The 22,365-nt window shown below is 32.2% G+C and overlaps 1 protein-coding gene across 1 annotated transcript; it reads right to left on the reverse strand.

Annotated features, from left to right (window-relative positions):
• Positions 1–1,744: 1,744 nt before the first annotated feature.
• Positions 1,745–19,933, reverse strand: LOC139481640 (dolichyl pyrophosphate Glc1Man9GlcNAc2 alpha-1,3-glucosyltransferase-like). The gene is made up of 13 exons (XM_071265078.1): positions 19,810–19,933; positions 15,608–15,686; positions 14,112–14,305; positions 13,275–13,396; positions 12,769–12,836; positions 11,977–12,097; positions 11,371–11,480; positions 9,452–9,572; positions 8,501–8,640; positions 6,705–6,844; positions 5,328–5,425; positions 4,025–4,097; positions 1,745–2,004 (listed from the first exon to the last, which is right to left on the reverse strand). Exons 1-13 carry the CDS (start codon positions 19,872–19,874, stop codon positions 1,761–1,763), a joined length of 1,575 nt encoding a protein of 524 aa, XP_071121179.1. The 5' UTR covers positions 19,875–19,933; the 3' UTR covers positions 1,745–1,760.
• Positions 19,934–22,365: the final 2,432 nt, after the last annotated feature.

Raw genomic sequence — 22,365 nt, forward strand, 5'->3', positions numbered from 1 at the left:
AGTACACGGATGCCCCACTCGCACTATCCTTTTCCATGTTCCATGGACCGTGAAATTGGGTAATTATCTAATTTGGCATTCGAATTAGAAAGATCATATCATAAGCAACAAGTGTACTAAGTTTCAAGTTGATTGGACTTCAGCTTCATCAAAAACTACCTTGACCAAAAACTTTAACCTGAAACTCCCACTTTCATTTTCTATGTTTAGTGGACCGTGAAATTGGGGTCAAAAGTCTAATTTGGCTTAAAAATTAGAAAGATCATCTCATAAGCAACAAGTGTACTAAGTTTCAAGTTGATTGGACTTCAGCTTCATCAAAAACTACCTTGACCAAAAACTTTAACCTGGACGGACGAACGGAACCACAGACGGACGGACGGAAGAACAGAGACACAGACCAGAAAACATAATGCCCCTCTACTATCGTAGGTGGGGCATAAAAATAACTCAAACTATTTTTTGCCAGTGTAGCATGAAATGCCAATCAGTTCTGGTAGAAGCTGTTATGAATGAATTTATATAATTAATAGTCACTTATTTTCTGCAAACTAAACTTAAATGTCAACTTAAGCTGACAAGGAGATACCTAAAAGGTTGTGTTAGCTCCTATATATTAGAAAAATTAATATAAATCATTGAAGCATGAAGGAATATTGTGATTTACTTTTGTTTTTTTTATACTTCCTAATTGATCCATTCATAATGTTTTAAGACTGCATGATGCCACCAAGTATTTGTGAACTGATATCCAAGATAAAAATTTAAACCAGTAAAGCATGACATGTATGACACAGTGACCTAATTTGTTTTAGTTTAAATTACAATTTTGAAAATTAGAAGTTGATTTTAGTGTCAGTGTGAACATAAGAGAGAATTTATGTCAGTTTGTAATTGAGAAACATTCTTGGACTTAATGCAAATAAATGACATGGAACATGTAGACCACAGTAATCCAATCAGTGGCGGATCCAGCCATTTTAAAAGGGGGGTTCCCAACACAGGACAATAGGGGGGGTTCCAACTATATGTCCCCATTCAAATACATTAATCGGCCCAAAAAAAGGGGGGTTCCAACCCCGAACAACCCCCCCCCCGGATCTGGCACTGCCAATTATTATGATACTGGTAACTATAGATGCCTCTTTACCCCAATTTATAAGGTCACTTAGCATCTAGCATTAAAACTTGCATACAAAACATTAATGTGTCATTAAACATGAAAAGTAGGTTAGAGTGACACATTTTTGAGAATACTACTTTCCTACTTTTTATCAAACCCACTGAACTGAAAAGTATAGGTCATCTAACCTTCATCATATGACACATGATCTTTCCTTTGACAATGTAACTGCAACACATAATCATATAGCAGTATAAGTTTAATCCCTTAGAAATTTCTCTAAACTTTTAGGCTATAATTTGGGTACAAGAAGCAAATATTAGTCAGCCAGACTCTGCCTGTAAACTCCTAAAAATACTAATACCCTTAATCCTAAATCAGGATATGTTTTACTGTTATATTTTTCAAGTGGTATTACACGAAAATCAAAAAAGCATCACCCAATTTAAGCTAATATCTAGTCCTTGATTTCAGAGCAGTTGTGGAAACCAAGTGCAGAGACAAACAAATGCACAGACCAGTGGACAAAATTATCATTACATCAGTAAGCAGTAATACCAGAAAAAATGCAATACTTTTGATTATTAATTGGCTATGATAAACAATAACATGAACAACACATAAATTATAAATATATTTATTCTCTGTGACTTTTATGCATTTTCTCTTGAAAGGTCAATATATAGAACTTTATCCAACAGTACATGATTCCTATTGCACAATATACTGATGTTAACATCAACGGTATAAATGGTAGTCTTTGATCTAATCCTAACACTGGATGTATTATACTGTTATATATTTCTAGTGGTACTATACCAAGCAGATATAATGTTTCTAATGTAGAACACAGTGGTAACTGGGTTAATGTCCAAGGTATTCTGAAATTAAACCATAGATTAAGTTATAAATGTTGAGCATGACTTGAACTGGTTACCATAGGCAAATATTCACAATGAAAACATATTTTTGGGGTGGTAAGGGAATGCTTTGTTTCAAATTACAAACTTTCACTAATCTAATTATGTGATACTAGCTATAAGTGATACCATTTTATAAAATAGCAGGAAGGTACATAGTCTTATACTCTTTGCAATGTAAAACTAGAGGCTCTAAAGAGCCTGTGTCGCTCACCTTGGTCTATGTGAATATTAAACAAAGGATGCGGATGGATTCATGACAAAATTGTGTTTTGGTGATGGTGATGTGTTTGTACATCTTACTTTACTGAACATTCTTGCTGCTTAAAATTATCTCTATCTATAATGAACTTAGCCCATTAGTTTCAGTGGAAAATGTTAGTAAAAATTTACAAATTTTATGAAAATTGTTAAAAATTGACTATAAAGAACAATAACTCCTAAGGGGGTCAATTGACCATTTTGGTCATGTTGACTTATTTGTAAATCTTACTTTGCTGAACATTATTGTTGTTTTCAGTTTATCTCTATCAATAATAATATTCAAGATAATGACCAAAAACAGCAAAATTTCCTTAAAACTAACAATTCAGGGTCAGCAACCCAACAACAGGTTGTCCGATTCATCTAAAAATTTCAGAGCAGATAAATGTTGACCTGATAAACAATTTTACCCCCATGTCAGATTTGCTCTAAATGCTTTGGGTTTTGAGTTATAAGCCAAAAACTGCATTTTACCCCATGTTCTATTTTTAGCCATGGCGGCCATCTTGGTTGGATGGCCGGGTCACTGGACATATTTTTCAAACTACTAACCCAAAAGATGATTGTGGCCAAGTTTGAATTAATTTGGCAAAGTAGTTTCAGAGGAGAAGATTTTTGTAAAAGATTACTAAGATTTACGAAAAATGGTTAAAAATTGACTATAAAGGGCAATAACTCCTAAAGGGATCAACTGACCATTTCAGTCATGTTGACTTATTTGTAAATCTTACTTTGCTGAACATTATTGCTGTTTACTGTTTATCTCTATCTATAATAATATTCAAGATAATAACCAAAAACAGCAAAATTTCCTTAAAATTACTAATTCAGGAGCAGCAACCCAACAACGGGTTATCCGATTCATCTGAAAATTTCAGGGCAGATAGATCTTCACCTGTTTAACAATTCTACACTTTGTCAGATTTGCTCTTAATGCTTTGGTTTTTGAGTTATAAGCCAAAAACTGCATTTTACCCCTATGTTCTACATTTAGCCATGGCGGCCATCTTGGATGGTTGGCCGGGTCACCGGACATATTTTTTAAACTAGATACCCCAATGACGATTGTGGCCAAGTTTGGTTTAATTTGGCCCAGTAGTTTCAGAGCAGAAGATTTTTGTAAAAGTTAACGACGACGACGGATGACGACGCCGGACGCCAAGCGATGAGAAAAGATCACTTGGCCTTTTAGGCCAGGTGAGCTAAAAATGTAACCTGAAAAAAGCCCTTTCTTTATTCATTTAAGGTGGTACCAAACACTTTCACCAAAATTAATTTGGCTCGTTTAATTTTCATAAAATTTTGTCAAATTATTTACTTTGACCCTTTAACAAAAATATAAAAATTTTAAAAATTTTGAACCAACCGTTTTGTCAGAAAAATTACACTGGTTCTATAGCAGTTTGACAAACACCAATTTTGATCATTGAGAAGCTTAATATTCCTATTACAACACAATGTTATTAAAACATTTAGCTGACTTTACAGAGTTATCTCCCTGTAGTGTTAGGTACCACCTTAATTCTCATAATTGTTCTGTCATGATTTATCCTTTGATTTTTTTAGAATTGTAGTAAGGATAAGTGAATAATACAAGTCATATGCTAGTTGATTGAACACAGGAAACAGAAATGAATTAAATTCATGATAGAAAATTGAACTCTTCAAAAGGAAGAAAACTGTTTAACTTATCACTACCACTCCAGCACTTACTTACCTGTAGATATTTCCCAGACTATAAAACGAATAAACTGTATACAGCAGCACCATACAGATCTTTATCACAGTTTCTGCAAAAGACATTTTTTTATAAATCACATTTTTTTTGTCATTAAGAAAATTTTGTATTGTTTGGAATAAAAAAAAACACTTTCTTGTCTTTAGAGTAATTAAAGATTATAAATTATATAGAAACTTGTCTACTGCTGAAGACAATACATCAACCTCGAACTAATTTATCTTTTTTTGCAGTTCGGATTCTGTTTCGTTGGAATATAATCCACTATTCTTTTATAAATCTTTAGTAATGCATACTTTGAATACATTTATTTTCAAGGGTACATAATTCACAGAATGGGGGAAAAATATATTGTTTTGGAAACCCTGTTAGGGATCAAACCGACAAGCATCAACATTCAAGGGAAGCAATAAAATTGAGAAAGGAAATGGGGAATGTGTCAAAGCGACAACAACCCGACCATAGAGCAGACAACAGCCGAAGGCCACCAATGTCTTCAATGTAGCGAGAATTCCCACACCCGTAGGTGTCCTTCAGCTGGCCCCTAAAAACATGTATACTAGTACAGTGATAATGACGTCAAGCATGTTATGGCTTTTTATTAGTTTTCCATAACTTAAGTTATCAAATTTGAGTTTTCAATACAAAGATGCTGACTAAATATGTTCAAGTGTTAATGGAATCAAACAACAAAACAAATCAAAACATAAACATGGTATGCTCTCTAGCAAAAAAATTAATTATTTGAATGTTACAAGAGTAAACACTAGTATAGTTTTGACTTGGTACACAGCCACTTTAACATTGTTTGGTTAAACCAGGTTTAACTACCCAATATATAAAAATATATAAATCCATTCTGAGCTCTTGGTACATGTATCAATTCTTCTTTGTGCAATTAGGCATATAACATCATTTTTTGATAGGATGACGTCGGCCATTAATTCAACAATTGAGTCATTGGAACCAACGTTCTGAATTCAGTTAACGTTTAAGGGGTATTTGAAATAATTATTTTTATAAGTTTAAGAGTATTAATGGTTGGATAGTGGGATAGTTCTTCAGTTGTATGAATGACGCTGCATGCTTTTCATTGATAAATTGACACGGACAGACACGAGTACACAATTTCCATTACTTATACATGACATCATTGCCTAATATTTTTGAGTATCAAGTCCTACAAATGGCCATGATCCAAAAAAAAATTAGGTAGTAAAATGAAAGGGAAAAAGTATAAATTGCAGATAAAGTTATTTCTTAAATGAATTTTTTCACTTACCTGCTTTTGTAAATATTAATGGAAATAATGAATAATGAGCAACTGTAGACAAAATGAGGAATAGCTGTGCATCTCTCTTCTTATCCAATACTAATAAACTACAAAATAGTAAGTGTAGAACTAATTAGATAGTATACATGGTACAAAACCATTCCTTCATTGAGGTATAAGCCCTTGCTTAGTGTTGAAGGTGTTAATAGGAATTTTAAGATGAACAACAGCAATAAAGCGATTTAATGGTTCCTTTACTTTAGATTATGTTAAGTGCATCTTAAAAGTTAGTCACATGAATTAATACACCAATTCTCTTCTTTTTAATTCTTTATTCACTTGATATTATGTAATCTCATATCATAAGGAACATGTGTACTTAGCTTCAAGTTGATTGGCCTTCAGCTTCATCAAAAACTTAAGCGGGACAGACGGACGGACAGACGAACGAACAAAAAGACGGACACACAGACCAGAAAACATAATGCCCCTTCTATGGTAGGTGGGGCATAAAAACATGTGATTTTCTTCAAAATATGCTACAAAATACTTCAGCTGTCAGTCAACTAGATGTTCAACTCTTAATTTGAATAATAAAGCCAATTGTTCTGCAAAAGGTCATGATTCTCTATCCATACTCAGATTTCTTCCTCTAAAACAATGCAATGAGTGGGTGTCGTTGCTTTTAACAACAACAATCAATTAATTAATCTATATCTTTTGAGATAGTGTGTTGTTGAGAATATAAAGAACATTATGACACACACAGGTGTTTTATCTGCAAAAATTTAGAGAACATATTTTTTCTGTTTTTTTTTGTTATTAAGTATATAGAATGAAATTCAAAACAGTGTGGCTGTGGCCATTGATTGACACATTAAATTCATCCATTGACTGGGACAATTTACGTGAACGTTTGTCTGTAACGACCACTGTTCACGACCTACCTACAATAGACATTTAAACTATGGGGTCACCAAAGGTTTCTTAACGCCTTTAATTATAAAATAATTCGAAAAATTAATCAGGAATAACCTTTATGTTTTGATTTATATAATTGATATAAATAAAAAAATCGTGTTATTTCTGATTAATTATTCGAATTACTTTATTAAGGTGTTGAGAACCTTTGGTGACCCCATAGTTTAAGTGTCTTTAAAAAGTACATAGTGAGCAGTGGTCGTTACATACAAACGTTCACCTAAATTGTCCCAGTCAATGGATGAATTTAATGTGTCAATCAATGGCCACAGCCACACTGTTATGAATTTCATTCTATTTATATAGGATAAAAACGGCTGGTATTTATCATAATTTTATTCCACACTCTCTTTATTGGTTTTAAATCCTTCTATGTAAGAGAAACACCATATTTTTGCAAATTACCTGAATGGAATGGTTATAATGAGAATGGCCTTTTCATGAACATGCCAAGCAAACATATATGATCCAAATCCACATAAAATGAGACATCTTAGGAAACTTTTTGGTCCTTTGGGATAAATCCAAAGGTGTAAAACTGCTGGCTGAAAATGAAAAATCAATGAATAAACACACAAAACACCATTGCCCTTGTGTACATACATAGATATAGGAAGATGTGGTCTGAGTGCCAATGAGACAACTCTCAATCCAAATAATAATTTATAAAAGTAAATCATTATAGGTCAATGTACAACCTTCAACATGGAGCCTTTGCTCACACCAAACAAAAAGCTATAAAGGGCCCCAAAATTACTAGTGTAAAACTATTCAAACGGTACATGTCAATATAAATATAAACAAAATAGTATCCATCTTTGTAAGAAATTTTGTAGACAAATTCATTTGCAACAAAAATAAAAAAATATACAATTTTTACTTGATCTATGCTTTCAATGTTTTTTATGGTATTAATTTAATTAAGGAATGACTAATATTTTTCTGTCTATGAAGAAATAACATCAAAAATGAGGTGCACACTGAATACGCAGATTATTTTAAAGTGAGCACCACATTTTTTATGTTATTTCCAATAGACAGAAAAAATATTACAGTCATTCCTGATAATTTAATTCTAAATTCTATTTTACCCAGAGTAAACCACGAAAAAACATTGATGACGTCATGGTCACATGACAAAATTATGTCTATGTGATGATAAACAAAACAAGGTCAGCCAATCAAGCGTTACATTCAAAATTAAATTATTAGAAATTTAACTTGAGGATAATACATTGTATCCTACATTTCTGTGTAAAATGTATGCAAGGGTAAAATTTTGGTAGAAAAAGAAGTAGATTTTTCACTGTTTTTTTTCTTTTTTTCTTATTTCACCAAAAATATAATTCAATGACAATTATTCTGTAAATTCATATGAAAAATTCTGTAGTTAAAATTCTTAAGTGAAATTCTGAAATTAACAAATTTCTTAATTCAATGGTACAACCAAGTTGGTATTATTGCTAACCAAATGAAACTTTTCCACAGATTCACTCCTATTGATCAATCTATTTAAAGTTTGGAAATATGGATTTCTCTTAGAGGAAATTAAAAGGTCCTAGTGAATAAACTTCACAGATAACAATAGCTTATGTATTTATTCAATAGGACAACAGAACTAACAAAAGATTAAACAGATTTACCAATAGCAGATGAATCCATGGAAAAGTTTCATTTGGTTTGCAATAATGTTGATTAATTTACATTGAAACATCACTGATCTTTCTTCTGTGTTTTTCTACTAAAAATTACAGGAAACAGTATAAAAGAACTTGACGATAATCATATTTAGGAGATAACTGTGTTGTATTTTAAGCTTGGACGGCACCAAATCACCAATTGATGTTGTTGGAGCTTAAATACAATATTATTGTCTCCATTCTAATGAAAGTGGCAAAAAACAATGTTAAATCATACATTTAAAAATCTCTCAAATGTCTTCTGCGCTTGCACATATTACAAATTGATGCCATGCATGAAAATTGGTGGCATTATCCAAATGTAAAATAAACGTTACAAACTATGTTGCATTAGAATGATTGATTGATTGTTGCTTGTTTAACTTCCATTAATCAATTACCATATAGATATAGGCTGTCATGATGGACCCCCCCTGGATCCGCCACTGTTATCTAAGCATTGTTAATGCTGTTGCAAAAAGTTTGTAATCAGTATTTTAAATGCAAAACCTCAAGACTTACCAGTATAGATAAACCTGTTAATATAAGTGTGACTAGCGGTGATATAGATGGGAGCACTGTATGCTGGAACTCCTGTACAAGTCCTCCTGTCATCATGGCAGATCCCAAGTCAGATACATTTAGGAGATTATATTTTTTACCTACAATTAAATGATATTTTAAAACTAAAAACTCTGAAAAAGTATGGAAATACAACAAAGGTGTGAATGACCTTTCCAAAGAAAGAAAGGACAAAACAAGACTGAGTTCTGTACTCAACGGCAACTGATGCTGCACAACAATGAGCTGTTTGCACTAATGTAAATAAATATTAGAATATATTTAATAGTTAAACCAAACAAGAGGGCTCACACTGAAATGTCTCACCTGTTTTACTGACCACTGACATGACTGTTATTATGTTGACAGTCTTAAAGACAAAAGATTTTACTATAAGTATAATATAAACTTCACGTTTTTAAGACAAAAACTAAATTTCTCGCAAATCTTAAGGATGAGTTTTCAACATTGTATGACATGTATTATCATATTCAGCGATACTTTAGTTATTGTGACAGATTTGAAAAATTATCTTATTTTTTGACAAGTTAAAGTCCCATAACTCTTGGCCAACTTTACTATAAATCAACAAATTCACAAGGTTGCTAGTTTTCAAAGTTATAAACAGGTACTGTAAATTCAGAAATTATTGTGTGCATTTATTATTGCCATTTTGCCATTTTAGACTAACATGCAATTTTGAATTTTGCAATATTGAAAAAAAATCCTGTTTAATTCATTTTAACAATTTCAACATGCAAGTTTAAATTATTGCAATTATAACCCTGTCACATTTTTTGCAATAATAAAAACATCACAATATTTTCTGAATATACAGTATTGAGAAGAGGTTTTACTATATATCCTTTAAAACATTCTCTATATTTTAAAACATAATACATAAATACTTACAAAACAAAGTAGCTGCTTTATCAACAACGTTATATAATGCATAGAAATTTGGTGCCCAGTATGCATGACAAAGACCTCTTTTAAAGGGAAATAATCTGGAAAGAACTTGTGGGAGCTGGTCCTGAAATAAGAAGAAATAAAATAATTTTAAAAAAATTACAAAATATTATGCATGTTGATTTATTTATCAAATTATCATATGATAAATACTTTAAACAAAAAATACACAAACACACATAAAACCTCATAATAAACAAAACAATGTTATTTCTATATGTTGGATTATGTTCTATACAAATGTGTTCAACAATGTTTGACAAGGTAAATAATAATCAAAGATCAAAAGAGTGCAATATACTAAACAAGTAAAACTGCGAGATACTGCTTACTGATGATACCCTCGCCACAAGTGGATAATATTAATAGTGTAAAAATATACATGTGTTCGGTAAACAGGAAGTTATCGAGTCATGACTCTGAAAACGCATCACACGGTATAGCTGACTTATATAAACCTTGAAACCAAATTTCAGAAATCCTTGTACTGTAGTTCCTGAGAAAATTGTGACGAAAACTTTGAACTTGGCTATCTTGGGTAAAATCAAACAAGTGTTCGGTAAACAGGAAGTTTGCGAGTGATGACTCTGAAAACACATCACATGGTATAGCTGACTTATATCAAGCCTGAAACCAAATTTCAGAAATCCTCGTATTGTAGTTTCTGAGAAAATTGTGACGAAAATTTTCAACTTGGCTATCATGTGTAAAATCATACAAGTGTTCGGTAAACAGGAAGTTGTCAATTGATGAATCTGAAAATGCCTCACACGGTATAGCTGACTTATATCAAGCCTGAAACCAAATTTCAGAAATCCTTGTATTGCAGTTCCTGAAAAAATTGTGATGAAAATTTTCAACTTGGCTATCATGTGTAAAATCATACAAGTGTTCGGTAAACAGGAAATTGGCGAGTGATGACTATAAAAACGCATCACACGGTATAGCTAACTTATATCAAGCCTGAAACCAAATTTCAGAAATCCTTGTCTTATAGTTCCTGAAAAATATTGTGAAGAAAATTTTCAACTTGGCTATCATGTGTAAAATCATACAAGTGTTCAGTAAACAATAAATTGTCCAGTGATGAATCTGAAAACACATCACACAGTATAGCTGACTTATATAAACCCTGAAACCAAATTTCAGAAATCCTTGTAGTGTAGTTCCTGAGAAAAATGTGACGAAAAATATTCATGGGACGGACGGACTCACGGATGGATGGAAGGACAGACAGAGGTAAAACAGTATATCCCCCTTTTTTTGAAAGCGGGGGTATAAATAAGGAAAACAAAATGGAATTTATTAATTATCATAATAAATGGGTTAACAATTTAACAGTGTAAGGTGCTAGGTTACTCTTTTATCATCTAGTCAGAAATCTTGTATAACAATTTGAAGGCTTTTTGTAATTGAACCAAAACCACACTAAATTACATGACAACTGCCTACATTTTCATTAAAATCTGGTTAAAAATTATGCTTTGTCCGCTGGATAATATAAAATATCAAAATACGGTATACAATTAACAAGAGAAGCTAACACATTATGGGGTTCAATGTCAAACAAAAATCAATTCATAGGATCAATATTCCACCGCAGTAACTGTCTGAGCCCTGTACAATGCTGAGAGGGAATAATGAAACCATTCGTACATATATATGTGTATATGAATGCTACATCATTGGAAAAGTCAACTAACAACTTAAAAATTCCAAATTTGAGAGTGATAGCAAAGGCATTTTAAACTAATTGGCTAAAAACGGGAATCACTGTATCTTCTTTTCTGCAATTCCATTTGAAGCATCAATAGATATAAAAAGTTTTGTTGAAATAGCAAAAGATCTTATTCAAATCTTACCATTACTATGAATGGCCCAAATGACAGACAGAATACAGATATTACCACAAAACCAAGCATGATAATTCGTGTGAATGAAAATGTCCTCCAGGAAATTTTAGCTGCTACACCTATAAAGATATTTAATTAAATGTAATTTTATTCCAAGATCAGATTCACAAACATTTACTTATGTTCTCCCAGTATCATGGACACAAATTGACATAATATAATAATAATCAGTTTATTGGAATGCAGTGCAAATTTAGTTCTTATTGTGCAGATACATGTATTGTAGAGTTATAATTGTTCCTCCTTTTATTGTCTCAATTACAAAATCGTTGCTGCTTTTGTTTTGTTGTGGAGTTTGGAGTTGGAAAAAAACTCAACTTTTAATGTTTCATTTAAAAATGTCAGAAGTCAACATAAAATAACTTATTTCTATTAGCAAATATCAAATTACAACAGTTTTTGCGCTTATGCGGAAATCACTGTCGCCAAACATGTGACTTCATCGAGATCAGTATCACAGGAAAATGGCGCCTGTCAAATTATTATAGGTCACCTGAAGGCAAACTTTAAAGTTAAGTACATACATATCAGTGTTCACACATAAAACATACGTACCATCACTCTTGAAACAGTAACACCGAAGGAGGTATACAAAATATGCAGGTGCTACATACAGGTAGATGTGTTTAAAATTAAGTAGTGTAGCAAACCATAATGCTCCTTCTAGATTTCTATTCTGAAATAACAATTTATTTTATATCATAAAACTAACCATGGGGGACAACTCTTAATACTTAAAATTGTTGAAGTTTTAAATCTTAATTTACTTTCTTAATTTACAGCGACTAATTATCATCCTTTTTCTTACAGCAATTGTAATTTGTATTCCTCTTATAAAATCAGGTTGATAATTACTTATTGATATTAAAAGCTTTGTTTTCATCCTTGAAATTTGAATAGAATTTTATTATTTATTTTTGAATGCAATATTTGTTTATACACATCTAAATTCTGTTTTTTTTTTTACTGTTTTACTTACTACAAAGTACCCCTGAATTGTGGTTACCAAGAACAAAAATATAAATTGACAAAACAAATACAGACATACACCAAAACTCATATAAATGTTTGAACAGGTTAAGAATGCTAACACCATATCATTGATTGTTATTGTTCAATTCATTCACAAAAAACAAAACAAAAAAACAATTTAAAAGTCAACTTAATGTATAGACACCTGTATATTGGTGAAAATGTGTGTTGCCTTTTTATAGATGTCTTTTGATTATTTTATGTTGTTGAGTTGGTGTCTCATTGATGCATACCTATATCTTAATTCATTCATTAACATGCATGTTTATAATAAATAAGACACATTGTTTACATTACTGGTATCCTTATACATACCTCATATAATCTTGTTATAGATAACAGTAGTATTCCAAACAGGAAACCATTATACTGAAAATGGATGTCTGAAAACTGTTATGGAAACTTCGATATCAAATACATCAGAATTACCCTTCATGATTTTTTTAAAAATCCGTCCACATGCTTATAGTTTGTCTAATTATTCTACATATCCTGTAAATGAAAAGTGAAATGCCACCATCTTTGACTTGATAAAAATCATTTATTTATTCCTCAGGATCTTATGGTTTCTTTTAAGATGCAATTAGTCACATTTCTTAAATTATCCAGACACCTCCAAAAACAATTTTGATGTGTTCTAGTTACATGAATATTCATCATCTCTACATTTGGTTAATTGATTGTTTGTTGTTAACTTAACATCCATTTACAAATATTTCATAAAGTTTAGAATTTTAACAAATCTTACACATGCGACTATATACATGTACAACATGTCAAGCCCTAAACAACGATCACTGATTACAATTTGTTAAGGATACGATCAACTATCATCAACCCAGCATTACAAATCAGTAAAGATGAAAGTATTAAAAATGGTGAAGTAAAGATGTCTTGTTTGTCGTCATCTTTTCTTTGCAGTTTTATACATTTTGTACAAAATCTGAAAAAAAATCCAAAAAAAATCCAAAAAATAAATTATAATAATTAAAACAAATATACAAAGTTCAATTGATAATTTAATATTGGTTAATAAACTGTCAACCTCAAAAAAACGGTCCCCATTGGACAAGGAAAAAGTAACCACATAAGACTGTACAGGTAATCATAAAATCAGCTTTGCAATGTTAACTTAGCTGTAAATTGGGATTTTCTGTTCCTATCCTTTACCAATTTTTGGCATGTTTTTTTAAGAAATTAGCTTGTAGGAATAAATTAAATTTGGTGATATTTTAGTTCAATCAGTGATTTAGGATAACTTGAATGCCAATTACTGATGTCTTCTAAAGTAAGTCTGGACAAAAACTAACCATTCAATATATACAAATGTACTTTCACTTTAGGGTACAATTTGTGTAGCCACTGGCCAGGTTACCTTTGTAATTTGGTTTGTGAGAATATAGATATATATAGAAAGATGATTTTTTTCAGTTAAATAACACATGAAAACCCATTGGCAACCATACTACATCTTCTTATTTTCATATTTATTTCAGTTATTTTTCTATTTTTATCTTATTAAATACTACATATTTCAACACGTTTTTTTTTTTAATTTTGTTATAGAAGTCCATTATATATTTTTATATAAATGGCAATCAAATTGTTTTTTTCTAAGATTTTCTAAGATATTCAAACAAGAATCATAATGTACTAACTCTTTCACTGCATAAATCAATATAAAATCTGTCAGTACAACAGATAGTCTTTGGAACAGTACTGTAGCATCAGATCTGTAGTTGATGTTTTCTACTTTCAACATGTCTGGGTCAAAAAATTGTGCAATCTGTGACAGCAGATATTCTAACCAGGCAAAGAAAGGGGGATAATCTAGTGTCCATTCTGAAGTTTCCTAAAACAAAAGAAAATGAAAAATTATTATGATTATTTCTTACATTATGTCTTATAAAAAATACACTTCCTAACATAAATGTTTAATCTCTTGGATGTTGTTCATGCTATTTTTCCAAAATCATCTTCTACTTGGAATTACTGAATCCGTCAAAATAATTTTTCAAACAGATGGGTTGTTAAAAACCAGCAAGCCTTTTAAATTATGATCAAGAGCCTGTATTGCTCACCTGACTCTACTTTGGTTTTTGAAATCATATAAAAATTTGGTTTAATATTGCATTCCATTCTGTGGTTTTCCAAATGAAGAGTTTGTATGCATTTTCCTTAGGGTTCTTTGTTAATCTTAGTCCCCCGCTGAGGGCCATCTTGGATGTTGGATAGGCAACAAAGTAACAACACTTTGTCAGCATCTCATAAGGAACATTCATGCTATGTTTAGTTTCATTCCATTCAGTGGTTCTCTAAAAGAAGATAGTGTCCTATGTTAAACTAAGTCCCTCGCTGGCAGCCATCTTGGATGATGGAATGGCAAAAAAGTAACAACACTTTGTCAGCACCTCATAAGGTTTCGATTATATGATCAACCATACTTGAGACAAGCACGCCTCCATTAAAACAAAACTTTATGATAAAAGAGATGATTTCAGCTTTCCAATTGCGAACTTTTCATTTCTAAGTAGCAACATTCTAGCGGCACCTGCATATGGGGTATATATCTCCCAATTGACAATGATTGATACGATATTCCTATGCTTGATTTCCTATCATGATTTTCTTGATAGAGGGATGCTGCTCACAAGGAACCAAGAGTGCCAAATGGTGAAGTTGAAATCATCCCTTCGTAAATTTTACAGACGCCATCACGAGTTGGTTGACCTTTATGAAATAACCTTTTCACGGGTAACACCGGATATGTTCCTTATGTCTTAACTACAATCCCCTTCCCTTTCATGAATGTGACCTACCAAATTAGACTATTTACCTTATTTGTTAATACATGAGCAACACGACAGGTGCCACATGTGGAGCAGGATCTGCTTACCCTTCCAAAGCACCTGACATCACCCCTAGTTTTTGGTGGGGTTCGTGTTGCTTTTTCTCTAGTTTTCTATGTTGTGTCATGTGTACTTTTGTTTTGTATGTTTGTCTTTTTCATTTTTAGCCATGGCGTTGTAAGTTTATTTTCGATTTATGAGTTTGACTGTCCCTCTGGTATCTTTCTTCCCTCTTTTGGATCACCTAGGCTTGTGACTGGCAAAATTCAATAATGTCAAACTCTCAGATATTTTTTTTAGCTCACCTCATAATACCATTTGCTAATTGGAAGACTATGAGTGATTGCCAACCAATTTCTGTGAACATCAAAATCAGTAGATTTGCTGAAATAAAAAAGAGACATGTTTTCGTCATTATTATGTTTTTGTACAATGAAAAGTAGTGTTTAATTTTTTTTTAAATAAAGTGTAAAATCTCATTTGGTTTAGTTTAGTCGCAATTTTTTTTTTTTTTTGTGATTTAAAAAGCCATATAAATAGTAATGACATTATAATTTGATATATACAGTACGCCCAGAGAGTTTGTAATCGCGAACTTTTATCACCGATTTCCGAGTGTAGCGGTGTGACACCGCGAAACACGGATTCTACTCCCAATTTCCTCCAAAGATTCTCTCCCAACACCGCGTGGCTGTTAATTGGTTTATTGCCCATCGGATGAACTGAAAATTAATGACGCGTGACAACATAATCGGATTAGCCAGATTTATTACCTTTGTACATTTAATCGATCTTGATTGCACCTGTGTACTTTAAAATACGTTATTTAAATGTCTATTCATTGTCAGATAAAAGTGTGACATTTTTATTTAAAATAAGATAATTATTTTTGTATGTATATGCCCATGTCATTGTCATATTAAATAAAACGTAAAAACGTATAAAAATACGAATAAAACACTCATTTAGTATTTTCATTATAGTCCGATCAGGTCATAATTTTTGTTTTTTCAACAAAGTTTCAACAAAGATGATTTTACCACAATTAGAACCTTTTATGATCTACTCAGTGAATATCCGGTTCATTAATAGTTCAATATTATATAATTAATATCAACTGGCTTAAAACAAAATGATGTTTTTACGGTAATTTGTCCAATCTAAATCAAACCCTAGAGTTAATTTATCGGACCAACAAGTGAACTCTGTTACTTTCAATTTATTTTGAAATGTAAAATATTATGTTTCACTACCTCGGTAGATTACCGACTTGAAATATTTGAATTTAAAAAAGAAACTGTAAAGTGACAAATAGTTTTGTATGCAATGTGGCAGCCCTATATTCATAAATACTGAGATAATTCCCCGCCCAGACACAACCTTATTTAATTATATGAAGAAATAAAATCATGTGTTTTTTATCTGTTATGATCTGTTATTGATCTTTTATTATTTAAAATAAAATTGGATTGGCGCAATCCGTATTTTACTGCTCGTTAAAAGTCCTCGGCGAAATATAAAAAGAAGTATTTCAACAATTTATACTATAGAATATTAAAATGAAATGATATCGTACAAGAAAGAAATATGTAAAAAAAAATGTGGATCGGATTTTTACGATCGACACATTTTCACAGAGGATCTCTACCAACGCCCATCAGGAACTGAACGACATGCATCCTGTTTTCATCTACCATTAATGTATAGTGTACATGTTGACTATGGAAGTATAAATAAAGTCCAGGTTTATGTCCTCTGTTGACTGAGAAACGTATAAATAAAAGGCTGATGTTCGTTTATTCAGAAAAGGAATAAAATTTAGAATCCAGTTAATCAATTGTAAAAGGACCTTCTAGATCCTCAATCTTAACGCACACAAATGTCAATCATTACATGAATTTTCCCACGGTTATCCAGAAAGGTCACCTGAGTTTACTGTTACATGATACTATTTCCCGCCAAATAAAAATCTCGTGGACAAAATTGATGTCACTATTTTAGCATTCAATATTGTGAGCGAAGTCAAGTTCAAGTTCAACCACGCACTGTTGATCACTGAGATGCGTGTCGTCTTCCCACGGCAATTAATTGTTTTAAAAATATTTAAAGATAACTGTTCTAAATACAACACAAAGGTTTACATTCATTGTGCGTAAATGAATATTATGCAACAACGAGTTGATGTAGCTATAGAAGTATTCCTGTTGTAGCCGAAATGTATTATATCCTAAAGTAATGCTAATCGTGAAGAGAAAATGCCGTAGACTTATTAAGCATAACGAATGGTGAATAGTATTTTCTTTTTTACTTGCATATACAAGTTTTAAGACACGTAATTTTCTTTAAACTCACTGCTCACATTTTATACCTTCAGCGTTAGTTTCCGTTTATTTTCACGCAAGTATGTCTCTTTTCGTAAGTTATATCAATTACCGATAAATAAAAAACGAGGTCATAATCAAGTATAGATTTTTTTTATAAAACTTTAATGCAATTGAAACCATTAACAACAACGTTTTGGATTTTAAAACTTTTATTTTGTAATCAGTCAGAGCTCAGACATAAATAAGTCTGAATCTGCTTTTGACTCATAGAGGTCTAAATTTGTAAGTTTTAGGATTAGTCTCCCTTTAATGCAAGACAAAATACGACTTTAATAAGTCAATTATTGTTAAGCAAGAAATAATTGACCAGATTCAAAAAGTTGCAAATATCGACTCCTACAAGTCGATAAGTGATCAAAATTGGTTAACTTCAAGACCCACGCATATTTATAAGGAGGTCATGCATCTAAATCAAATAATGACAACATTGAAAGACAATGCTTTGTCTTCTAAAGAAAAATATGAATGAGAGTCTAAAAAATCGGAGTTAATGTTAATTAACCTTACAATGCAACCACCTGGAACTACACTTAATGAGGAAAAACATCTGTGTTTAGTAAGGATGTTCAATTAGACACTTACATATAGATAGCTCAAGTCCTTGTGAACTCTCAGACAGGTTTTTGCTGTCATAGGTTGTGTAGTTTGGCCACCAAGTGAAATTAAGTTTTTTCATCAACATAAATAGACCTAAATAAGTCTGTCATTTTATGACTTAGATAAGTCTAAAATTGAAAACACATTTTTATGATAAATACATGTTTTGACTTCTTTAAGTCAAAAACAAAAATCGACTTGTTTATGTCTGAGCTCTGACTGGTAATCGTAAAATGGAAATGGCGTAGAATTATTAGCATAACAGATAAGGAATAATATTTTCTTTTTTACTTGTAGTATAAAAAACTTTGAGAGGTGTAATTTTTCTTTAAACTGCCCTCATTTATTCAGCGTTAGTCTCCGTTTATTGTTGCACAATTATATCTCTTTTAGTAAATTAAATATTTATTTACTGATAAAAAAACGGATGTCAAAATCAAATATAGTTGTTTAAAAACTTGATTAAAATGTACAGAGTAATTGAAAGAATTAACAACAACGTTTTGCTTTTTATTTTAATCTTTCATTTGTTTCAAGCAATCAGATATAACCTGATAATCAATAGACAGGAAATACAATTGTTTAATTACATTAGAAATCTCACATACCTTGACTGTCGCATGCCGGCATAGATCAGACGGATTAGGGCAATTAATTACCTGGTGTCACACCGCGTCACACCAGACTGGGAGAGATGTCGCTAATACAATAAACAAAAGGTAGCGGATTTACGCGGAAGTCGGAGGGAATACTCCTAAATTTCTCCGAGAATTTTGGGAGGGATGTCGGAGTTTCCTGGTGTTACACCAGGAAAAATATCGGAGTATGGAGTTTGGGATTACAAACTCCTTGGGCGTACTGTATGCTATATATGCTATAGGGGCATATACAACAGCCAAGGGTAGATTTTGCTTTTTCCACACGTGCCAACCGAGGGCAGCCTACCCGTGCCCACCCTAGCTATAATCTCTTTTTTTGTAAAAATTGTGATTACAAATGCTTATCTGCTTTTTTCACTTGACTGTACGTACTTGCCAGTGTTTTGAATAAACAAAAGAAATTGCATGCCCACTCATATGGGTGCGCAGAGTGGACAAGCTAGCAATTATATATATTATATGTTTCTTTCTGGCACTCTCAAATGATACTCAAATGAATGATTTTTACTCATTTGACTGATTTTAGGAATAGTTCCCCATTTCAACTATTTGGCAGGTTAATTTTTCCCAACCTGGCAACCTGATAAGGTTTTCAGCATATAGAAAAGTCGATTTAAATAGTTTCAACAAAAATCAAAATTTCAGAATGCTTATTTTCTCCTCAAACCTTTTTTTTCTTTTTACTTTTTTTACTTTATTCAATTTTCATTATATTTTATAAGGGAAAGGGGGAGGTAATTCACTAATGAATATTTTTTTGGTTTTTTTTCTGTTGAAATTCATTAAATGTTAATTTTTCGTGCATAATTTTGGAAAAAGTAAAAATATTCCGTCTTGTTTGAGGTGAAAAATAGTATGAATACATACTACGATGGAAATAAAAGCAATTTTGTGCATGTTACAATGCCAACAACCATCCACCACGTCTCCATCTTTGATCTTCGTCATTCACGCGTTTTAAAAATGATTTATCTTAAATTGACATATTAGCTCTCATAAGACCTAGATTAAAGGATCAATAGTAATCAACGAGTCATGTTCCGAAAAAGCATAGTTACTATTTCCGGTAATTGATAAACTTAGTGTCCTGCTTTGGTTCATATTAAAAGAATAAGGGTCAACCATTGTCAATGTATGTAATAGGGAAAAATCGTATTTTGTTTTTATTTTTCACTTGTCCTGGTCAAAAGTGCCGATCGATAGCGTTTGACTATTTTTATTTTAATTTAGTTTTATGGATTCTGAATTTGCCTTGGCTATTATTTTTTTTAAATATTTTTTTTAAATAATCTCTGATTTAAACAAAATGTCTCTGAAACGACGTTTTGTCAACAAACAACCGACATTAAATGGGCACCAACCATGTCCCTATTCTTGTCAACTTCCAGCAACTTCCAGTGGCGGATCTAGAAATTTTCATAAGAGGGGCCCACTGACTGCCTAAGGGGGGAGGGGGATTCCGTCACACTTCAGTGATTCCCTATATATATAACCAACCAAATTTTTTCTGAAAAAGGGGGGCCCGGGTCCCCTGCCCCCCTAAATCCACATCTGGACTTCAGTGTTCCTACATATGAGGCCTAAAATAAATAAGGATTTGTATGGAGAGAGCGGGAGTGGATCGTAACCCTTGGCTAGCAAAGATGAGTAATAATGTATAGTCGTACATTGTATACAAAACTTATGTGATGATACTGACTTCATACTGTTACAGGAGCTACTTAGGAAGAATGAAAAAGTTAAAATAAGTTTTAATTGAATTAACGCTATATATATATATAGATGCTTTTTTAACTCTCTAAACAATCCTAAGTTGATAATGTTAAATAAACGCATCTATTGAATTGAACTTGAAATAAAGGTACAACAAATACAGTAAATAGATATAGGAAGATGTGGTGTGCATGGTGTGAGTGACAATGAGACAACGTTAACTCTCCATCCAAATAACAATTTAAAAAAAAGTAATCCATTATAGGTCAATGTACGGCCTTCAACACGGAGCCTTGGCTCACACCGAACAACAAGCTATAAAGGGCCCCAAAGTTAGTCTGTCTCATACCTTGACTTACACCTTGAAATTGACAATAATTAGGTTCGATTAACAAAACTTTACCATCATTGGTGGCATATTTATGACAAAAGAGATGATTTCTGCTTCCCAATTGTGAATTTTCCATTTCTAGATGGCAACATTCCAGCAGTGCCTGTATATGGAGTACATATCTCCCAGTTCAGTGATACGATATTCCATGGCTTGTAATTCCTCTCATGATTTTATTCATAGAAATTTGCTGCTCACTAGGAAGCTATTAAACCAAGAGTTCCAAGTGATGAAGTTAAAATCAATCATTCGAAAAAAACTTACGGACGCCCTCACGAGTTGGTTGAGCGGGTGTGAACTTACACGAGCAACACATGGGTATCATATATGTGGAGCAGGATCTGCTTACTTTTCCGGAGCACCTGATACCCCCCCCCCCCCCCCCCCCCCCAGCACGTTTTCTGGTGGGATTCGTGTTGCTAAGTCTTTTATGTATTTTAGGTTGTGTATTGTATATTATTGTCAGACTTTTGACATTTTTTTTGCCATGGCGTTGAACATTTATTTTTCGGACTTATGAATTTGAATGTCCCTTTAGTATCTATATATGGGTCATTTTCAAAAAATGTCGAATTTTCAGTACACCCATGCTAATTTTTTTTTATTTCTAATGGAAATTTCAGTTGTAATGGTTTAAATGAAAGCTTGTCGGATTTGTGATTCAGAACATTAATAATAAACACACCTTACATCTATTTTGATAAGATTAAACTGCATTTAAGTCCGATTTTGGGGGTATTTGTGTGCGTACATTGTCAGAAAAACACATTTCAAATGATTTTCTTCCGATTTTCTGATCGCCTTGATATCTGCAAAAGGGTCTTTTTAAGAACGTTAATTATAATTCTAAAGAAAAATAGTAGCTTCTTTATCATTGTATGTAACAGATTATCTACAAACTAAATTCAATCAGCGTACAGGAGGTCCTTCATGTCTATCCTGTTACCGCTACTTATATTCTCCCTATAAATATAATCAGCAATCAAAAACGAAGAAATTTGTCTATCCTGTTATGTCTATCCTGTTACTATGGTTGCTATGGTTACAGTAACAGGATAGACAATTATAGACAAAAACGTCGTTAAATTTTTTTATCTTAACATGAAGGTGGAAAACGAATGAAATATTTCATTGTTTGAACTCAACTTAAGGTTATAACGTCTTAATCTTCCAAATTCACTGTGCTTAAACGGCTGTGGGTAACTTAAGTTACCCACAGCCCAAGATGGAGCCGCCTTGCTTCGGTTAGATACTTTTCTTCTATAGAATTACAATACCACGAATGCATCAATTAAACAACTGAATTTAAAAGTTGTATT

This window comes from Mytilus edulis, chromosome 7, assembly GCF_963676685.1.
Source record: "Mytilus edulis chromosome 7, xbMytEdul2.2, whole genome shotgun sequence".
NCBI lineage: Eukaryota > Metazoa > Mollusca > Bivalvia > Mytilida > Mytilidae > Mytilus > Mytilus edulis.